The 8581-nt window shown below is 62.4% G+C and overlaps 2 protein-coding genes across 2 annotated transcripts in view; one reads left to right on the top strand and one right to left on the bottom strand.

Moving 5' to 3' along the window:
- Positions 1 to 178, top strand: part of SFRP5 (secreted frizzled-related protein 5) — a 2752-nt gene extending 2574 nt beyond the window's left edge. The window contains 1 exon segment of the mRNA XM_009323305.1: positions 7 to 178. Within this exon segment, the coding sequence (XP_009321580.1) occupies positions 7 to 178 (172 nt within the window).
- A 3165-nt stretch (positions 179 to 3343) lies between these two features.
- On the bottom strand, positions 3344 to 8579 carry ZFYVE27 (zinc finger, FYVE domain containing 27; the record flags this gene model as incomplete). The annotated part of the gene is made up of 11 exons (XM_009323304.1): positions 3344 to 4179; positions 4404 to 4485; positions 5355 to 5401; positions 5711 to 5855; positions 6242 to 6313; positions 6669 to 6799; positions 7559 to 7671; positions 7862 to 7957; positions 8140 to 8326; positions 8398 to 8468; positions 8542 to 8579. Coding segments are annotated over 11 exons (1047 nt in total), but the record flags the coding sequence as incomplete, so codon positions are not given.
- Between the last annotated feature and the right edge of the window lie 2 nt (positions 8580 to 8581).

Here is an 8581-nt window from a genome sequence, read left to right as displayed (position 1 = left end):
CGACAGCCTCAGCGGCAGCTTCCTGGTGATGGGCCGCAAGGTGGGCGGCCGCCTGCTCCTCCTCGCCATCTACCCCTGGCAGAAGCACAACAAGGAGATGAAGTTCGCCGTCAAGTTCATGTTATCCTACCCCTGCCCCCTCTACCACCCCCTGCTCTATGGGGCCGGGCAGCACTAGGGCTCTGCCCACCCTGCCCTGTCCCAGGACTGCTGCACTGGCCCAACGCTGCACCCCTGGCACCCCAGCTGCACCCCTGGCATCCCTGGTTGCACCCCAGGATGCCAGCTCTGCTCCCCTCAGCCCCTTGGCTGTGCCCCTGCTCTGCACCCCCAGGATTCCCAGCTGCATTCATGGGAGCCTTGATCCACAGCCAGGACCCCTGCCCATGCCCAGGAGCTTGGGCTGCACCCAGGACCCTTGCTCTGCATGCTTATGAGCCCTGCTCTGCACCAGAGACACTTGGCTACCCCCAAGCCCCCTGCCCGGCACCCCAGGGACCCTTGCCTGCACTTAGGATCTCTGCTTGGCCCTCTTGGGACCCCTTGGCTGCACCTGAGACCCCTACCCTGCACCCCTGTGTCCCCTGCCTAGCCCCCTGATGACATGCCCCAGACCCTCAGCCCCACAGATCAGATCATCCCATGCCGCCACCCCAAGCTTGTGCCCCAGCCCTGGGTCATCCCACCTGTGCAGGGACCCACTCCAGCCAAGGCTCCTGCCCCTCTGTCCCCACAGACTTCCCGTTCCCCCCCCAAGACCAAGTGCCCGGAGCAGCATGTCCCCTGCCTGGGCTCCCCCACCCTTTCCAAACCAGATGGCTTAATGCAGGGGTCCACCTCCAAGCCCCCTAGACCAGCTTTGCTGCATCGCCCACCCACACCAAGACCCAGCCCAGGCACCCCTTGCCCGAGCACACCGCAGTAAATTATTCCACCTCAGAAAAGCCTGTGTCCAGCTCCCTGTGGTTCATGGGCAACCACCCCTTGGGGCTCCCTCAGAGACCCCGGGAAGGGTGGGAGGGAGCTCCCAGTCCTACCCACTGAGTGGGGCAGCCTGGGGGAGCTGGGGCAGCCTGGGCTCCGGCTCTAGCCCTGCTCCAGGCATCGTGCCCAGAGCCTGCCAAGCCAAGGGACAAGGTTCCCAAGGGGCGCAGGCATCGCTGGAGACTCAGGCATCCCTGCCACCTCTGCGCCACCCCAGGGAGCCTGGGAGGGTGGCGAGATGGGGAGGATGGGTGGGGACAGGGGCATCACTGCTGCTAGAAGCCCCACAGCGGGGTCTGAGGGTGTTTGCCAGAGAGGTTTCTCCCTCCATCACCCCCGGGGGACAGATCTGCAGGCTGGTAGTTGCCAGCACATGTGGGGAGCCTGGCGCTGAGCATAGCTGGGGGCAGATCCTGGGCCAGGATCCCTGGGCACCTCACCTCCACACCACCTGAAAGCCCTGTCTGCAGCTCCCAGCCAGCCCTGCCTGGCCGCGAGTCCTCCCACCCCACAACCTCCAGCCTCCTCCCAAAAGGTTCACTGGAGTCACCCACCTGCACCAGCCAGGAACCCCCAGCAGCACCGGGACCAGGGCAGCCCTCAGCCTGGCCCCTCTGATAGCAGCAGGGTGCTGCTCCGCCGCTCAGCTCCCCCAGCCCCGCAGTAGGGGCTGCCTCTGCCCCAGCAGCCCCGAGGTCCCAGGAGGCAAGGGGGGCAGCCTACCTGCCCCTGTCCCACTCCAGCCCTGTTTACCCAGCGCATTCTTGCGTCCGCCCATCCCGCTGGGATATTTACCCAGCGCCTGGCTGCCTGACACTGCGGCTTCTCACCGGAGCTGGCCCTGTGGCAGGGGAGCCTCCCGGGACAAGAGGGGAATTGAGGCTGCGGGATGCCTGCGCCCACCCTCCTCCTGGCTGATGAGGCCACCAGGCACCTGCCCTGTGCCAGGGTGATCCCTGCTCCCTCTGCCCCCCCTTGGGCATGAGCCTCAGCCCCACTAGCCGCCCCCCACCTCCCAGAGCCCCAAAGGGGCATCCCGCTCCAGCCAGGGGGACGTGCCCCTGCCCCACAGCTGGCCAGCCCGGGACCCGGGGCCCCCCGCCCCCTGCCACAGCCTCACACCAGGGTCAGGCGGTTACTGCCCCCACCCTCCACTCTGGCCCATGTTCAGCGTGAGGTCGCTGAGCATGCTGCCGTAGGAATAAACATCGCAAATTATGTCATTTTACTGCAAAACTTAAAAGTGCACAAATAAAACCCCATCTCCCACAGCCCAAGTTTATCTGTAGCCCTCTGTATTTTGCATCATTAGCATCTTTCCAGGGAGCATTTAGACATACATGGCGACCGCACTCATCGCTCCAAGTGTTTTCTCTGGAAAGATAAATAACTTCTCTCTGCCTCCCACCATTGGCCATCTGAGCTCTACAGCTCAACCCCCCCAGCCCCTCGCAGACCGGTACTCGCCCCATTGCAGATACGCCCTCACCCACAGACACGACCCCACAGCTCTTGGGGTGCTACACAGCCCCCTCCCCAATGTTACAGCTGCTCCACTGCCCCCAGTAACTGCTGAGCCCTCTGCATGCCAGGCCCCCCGCACACCCCAGCCTTGGAGCACACCCAGCACAGCTCAAACACCCTCATCATCACTGCCAAGTCCAGCTTTTCCCTTTCCCCAAACTTCCATAGGGCACAGCTTGAGGAAGGGGTTTATGAGCCCACGGCCGAGAGGGGGGCTTAGGCTGCCCCCAGAGCTGCCCCATGTGAGCTCCCACGCTGGTGGGGTGTACAACCAGCAGCGAGATCTGGGCCCCCAGTGCCTTCCCAGGCTGGTGGGTGCTGTGGCCCGGCGGGCACTGGGCAATGCCAGCCCGAGAGCACCGACCCCCCCCGGGGGCGGGGGCCGGGGGAGCTGCAGCTGGGCCAGCCGTGGCAGTTCCCAGCTGCACAGCAGCCAGGGTCACATTCCTGGGATAGCTGGGAGCTTTGCTGTTCACACAGGGAAAGGTCACCCTTGTGCGCCGGGACCACCGCCTAGGCAGGGCAGGGGAAGGAGCAGCCCCAGGAGGCAGAGAGGAAGCCCAGCAGCTCCCGCCAGGGCTGAGCTTCTCCCTGGCTCCAGCCCAGCGGGATCCAGCTCTGGCACAGCCAAGGACAGGCAGCTGCACACAGCCCTGAGCAGGGGGCAAACAAGGCCACAGCATGACGGAAGATGGAAACCCCAGTAAGCAAGGAGAGCTGGTGGCAGAGACAGACCATTTCTCCGTGACCACCTGCAGGACAGCAGGGCCAAGGCCACATAGGTGCCGGCGTGACCTGGGACAGCTTTCAGCGGGGCAAGACAAGAGCCAGCTGAGGGCAAGAGATTTATTGGCCATTCTCTATATACACATATATTAATCTGTAGTAGAAAGCAGCAGTCACTAAGTGCACAGAGCAGCACCAACTCATGCCTCCTCTCACGCTGCAGCTGGAGACCCGGCCACACAGCCCAGCCCACACTTACCCTCTTGCCTCCTCTGCACTACAGCCAAATACAGGGGGGGAAAGACTAAACCTGCAGGCAGCGAGGCCAAGGAGCACAGGAGTGACTAGCAGCGTCTCAGCTGAGCCAGGACCAAAGACCACATCTCCTGGGGATGCAGGTAGAGCTCTGACTTGACCCCAAAAATACAGTCACCTAGCACAGTGCTGGGAAAGGTAAGGACAGAGCCCCGAGGTGGTTCTGCGCCACCCAGGAGGTGGAGGTAGGACCACAAGTGGGAAGGATGGTTCCTCCATCACTGAGCCAGGCCACGGGGCCTGGGCAAGTACGTGGCAGGGCATAATGAGTGCCAGGGAGTGCCCAGGGCTTGGAGCAGCTGCCAGGGGGCAGCTGCAGGAATGGGGCACAGCTGTGAGCAATGCTCTGCCACAGGGACCCAGCTGGTGCAGCAGATGCTGCGTGGCAAGGAGGGCTGGTCTGCTCCCAGCCTGGCGCTGGCAAGCGGAGCAGCAAGCCCAAGCATCCTCTGGCAGGGTGACACCACGCTGGGAACCAAGCAGCCCAGGCTCGTGGCTGCAAGGGCACCCACTGTCCCAGGTGTCAGGCAGTGCAGGACACAGGAGCTGGCTGGGCCTGTTTCAGTCACTTGATGAGCACCTGGTTGCACAGAGCACACACGAACACTGTCTCCCTCTGAGCCTCCGGGGCTGGAAAGGAAAGCAGGTGTCAGAGGTGCTCCCCTTCCCCACCACGGGCTAGGGACCCCAGCCACGGAACTGCTCCAAGAGCTGCAAACCCATCACCGCCCTGTCCCGAGCCAGGCTGTGCTGGGCGGGTCCTGTCTACCCTCCCCACAAGGTCTGGGGCAAACCCTGCAGCAGACAGCACAAGTGGCAGCAGGAGCTCTGCCCTCCTCCACCTTTCCACTCACCCGTGGCTCCCATCACAGCCTTGGGGACTTTGAAGGAACAACACCTGGAGCAGAAGCTGTTCCCACAGTTACTGCAGCTCCGCTGTGGAGAGAGATGGAGGTGAGACACTACTCTGGCCCACTCCCAGCCCTCCCCGGCAAACTCCACTGCCAGAGCACGGCTAACAGTACTCCCTGCTGAAGGGGAGCGGGTGCAAGCCCTGACCGCAACAGCAGAGGGGTCATCTGCCAACAACACCTGGACAAACTGCCCAGGCCTAATGCTGGATCTGCATTCAAGTATGCTCTAACATCACAAGCAGCCTGTGCCCAGTCTGAGAAGGCACTGGGAGCACAGGCTCCAGGAGGTTTAAGAACACTGTATCACTTCCTATGCTGTAACCCTGGAGGGAGGCAAGCTCCAGAGAGTCCCAGACATATATCAGACTAACCCAGGAGTAAGGGGAGGGGGCCACGAGTCTGGAGAACGGGAGGCAGCAGGAAGACAGCAACGTGAGTCTGGGGGGGGGACAAGAGAGAGATCCTTCCCAGAACCACCCAGGGGACTGTGCACCAAGCATCACACGCAGGGGCTCAGATAAAGGCTACCCCTGTTGTCTTGCTCCTCTAGTTCCCACAAGCAGACCCATGCTCTGCTTCACCAGAAAGCTCTCAGGCCACAGGAAATGGGCTAAACCGGGCACAGAGCAGGTGCCTTCTACACCAGCACACACGGGTTTGGCCTGTGGCAGCTTCCAAAGGAGCAAATAGACAAAGGCTCTACAGCACAAGGGATCCCTGGCACCATCAGGCATGTGACAACACCCAGCACTTAGTTGAGGTCATCTGCTGCCAGGCTGTGACTGAGGCCAGCCACCCAGGCTGCCAGAGAAAGCCACAGCGAAGCCAGACATGCACAACACATCTGCCCCAGGTGCCAGCAGCAAGCTGGGGTAGAAGCTGAAGACTCACCCGCTTCTTGAGCACAGAGAAGGTGGCTGCACAGCCTGTGCAGCTCCCTGGAAGAAAGAGAGCAGAGGTCAGGCAGGGCTCTGCTGCCTGGGACTGCGAGAGGTACAGTAACACCCATGGCTGTTGTAAAGGCTCAGCTCGGAGACGACATTGCTGCACCTCCCCATCCTTGCCCTTCCCAGGAGGGCTGGGAACATCCTCCCCTCCCCACAGAGGGGGGAGGTCATTGGAGGTGTCAGCACAGCCCCAGCAGGTACCACACCGCTCTGTCCACTCCCAATTCGGTGGTCATCACTGGGAGCAACACAGACCTGCTCTGCTGAGCTCCCCCAAGCAGCACCTGCTGCCAGCCTTACCAAAGTTGTTGCTGGGGTAGCGCTTGCGCAGGCGCTCGGTCAGGCGTGACACCTTGCTGCGGATCACCTCATTTTTGCTCATAAAACCATTGTCCGGGAGGCTGAGGTCAAAATCTGCTGAGCACTGAGAGCTCTCGTCATCCTCCTGCAGAGAGCAGAGCCAGCTGAGCACAAAGGGGTGGCTGGGGGCATGCTTGAGGGCTGCAGGGCAGCCCACCCCAGAGATGGGCACCCAACAAGCAGGATGCTCCACCTGCATAGCCACAAGCAACCGACAAACCAGGCAAAGGCTGCCAGCTCCAGCTGGAAGGAGGTGCCTCTCTTGTACACCTTGGCATGGCAGTACTCACCATGACCAGCAGCTGGTTCTCCTTCTCCCGAAGCATGGGACAGAGAGAGGCAGTACAGATAAAGTCAGAGGCACCCAGCCCCACAGCCACCCTCCCTGAGCACCCAGCTTGCCCACCAAGGCGCTCACCCTTCCCACCTCAGCTGCCCTGCAGGCACAGCCCGCCCCCACCCGCCTCAAACCTCGATAGCATCTTTGAACTCTTCATCAGGCTCTGCCTCCTCCGCCTCCTCCACGCTGCCAGGGGTAAGGTCCTGCAAGAGATTCACAGAGCTAGTCTTGCTGTACCCGCACCCCTGTCCAGAGGTGGGCCCACACTTCTGCAGCAGGTTCCAGGTCAAAGGACCAGGCCCATGAGAAGACATGAGTCCCAGAAGGTGAGGTGAGCCTCTCCCTCCCCAGACTGCATCCTTTACATGCAGCAAAAGGACTGAGCCAAGCCCCCAGCACAGCAGGGCAGCCCTCCGGCAACTCAGGAGGGGCTCACAGGCTTCCAGCAAAGCTGGCAGCTGGAAGGAGTTTGTGGGTAGAGGGTCACAGGCACAGTCAGATGAGAGGGCTGACCCTGCAACTCCCACCCCACAACTGCCAGCCGTGCCCCTATCTCACCTCTGTGCTGGTGGGTGTGGGGGTCCGATCCAGGGGGGCAGCAGCTGGCAGGGGTTCGGCAGCCTCTGGAGCGCTCTCGAGGGGTTTGGTGCCCACACACTGCTCGATCGAGGCCTTGAGCTCCATTATCACTGGTAAGAGGGGAACGTGGCTGGAGCAGGGTGGCACTTCCCTTCTCCCAGCCCCGTCACACAAAAGCCGGCTGCAAGAGCCGATCTCCAGGGCTCAAGGTGGGACATTGGCACATACAACCTTCACCCATCAGGTACGCTGAGCCCTCCTCTGCTCACACATCAAAGTTAGAGCAGCAAAGAACCCCACCACCACCTGCCCCAGCTCAGGACAGAGAACAGCAGGGGCCTTAGTCACAGCCCAGTCACACAGATCTCATCCAACTCCTCCAGCACGTGCCACAGAACAGGGAGAGCCTCCAGCTCTTCGCCTCCCTTCCGACAGCACGTTTTCAAGCCTGCGTCATACATTGCTACAGGCACCAAGAGTATTTCAAGTCCTGCAGAGCAGGGTCAGGGACTGAGAGGGGTGGCAATGCTCACGTGCAGGCTGCATTGCCAGGCCCCAGTTTGCCACAGTGCAGAGGAGAGCAGGAAACAGCACCCAGGCCAGGACACACATCAGGAGAGACTCTCGCCTCTCACAGCTGAGCCCCAGGACCCCACCACCCAACCTGGGCTGCTGAGCACCATCCCTAGGACATCATTGCCCTTGGAGGGGGGGGCGGAGGTGAGGAGGGTCAGGTCCCATGGCAGAGCCCAACACAGGACACTGGGCTCACATGAGGGTGCTGGGAGAAGTCCAGGGCAGGATCCATGGCTTCAGAGGGCCTTTCCCCAGCCCATCCCACACAGGCCACTTCCAGGGAGATCTCTTACCTTGGTAGAACTGGGTGTTCCCCAGGAAAAGGGTGCTGTTGAGGATGGCCAGGACCCAGCAGAGGGGCAGCAGGTAAAGGACACAGACAGAGCCCAGCAGCGCCCCATAAAACCTGGGAAGGAGCAGCAGGACACTGGAGTCAAGACAGAGAAACTCACACCACAGCACAAGCCCCCTTCCTTCATCTGGTCCTCCACTTGCTCTCTCCAAGTACCAAACACATCAAACGCGGTTCCACAGGCCTGGCCGGGCCCCTCTCCCCGCTGAGCCCGTTGCAGAATGCCTGACCCAATACTACTCACTGGGAAGAGACAGTGGGGTTCTCCCAGTACAGTACGCGGTACACTGCCTCGCAGCTGCAGCACATCCCGCTCAGGAACCCCTCCAGCTGGATCAGGCTGCAAATGAGACCTCACAGTGACAAAAGGGCCCCACAGACACACACCCTGGCTCCCCCACACTCATACGCTTCACGGTGGCCAGGCTGGCATGAACCCAGGCCCTCGGCAACCGCAGAGAAGTCTTCCCAGCTGCAGAGGCCCCAGGAGCCCCACAGCCGGGAGGGGCTCCAGAGACTCACAAGCTCTTGACCTGGGCGATGGCCTCCTGCCGCGAGAGCTGCACCCTGCGCAGGTCCTCCCGGCGGACGCTGTGGTACCTCCTGCGCACCAGCTCTGGCTCCGAGGGCCGGGCCCGGCACATCTCCTGCAGGTAGCCCAGCAGGGCCGGCACCACGACCAGCAGGGCGAGCACCGAGTACCAGGCGGCTGGAAGAGGCAGGACAGCGTCAGCCTGGGGGGTCCGGGGAGGAGACCGGCCCCGTCCCCGCCACACGCACCTTGGCCGAGGGTGAGCAGGAGGAAGTTGAGGCCGAGGCAGACGAGGAGGGAGCACACGGGTCGCTGCCACCTGCGGAGAGGAGGGAGGGTGAGGGACGTGAGGCCGCAGGGACGGTCTCGGTCCCGGCCCAGCCCGCACCTACCGGAGGAGGGAGCGGACGCCCTCGGCGGCGCCCGCAGCGG

The sequence above is a fragment of the Pygoscelis adeliae genome, unplaced genomic scaffold (genome assembly GCF_000699105.1).
Source record: "Pygoscelis adeliae isolate BGI_AS28 unplaced genomic scaffold, ASM69910v1 Scaffold294, whole genome shotgun sequence".
Taxonomy (NCBI): domain Eukaryota; kingdom Metazoa; phylum Chordata; class Aves; order Sphenisciformes; family Spheniscidae; genus Pygoscelis; species Pygoscelis adeliae.
The sequence above is the reverse complement of the archived record's forward strand: the minus strand, read 5'-3'. Positions and strand labels throughout refer to the sequence as shown.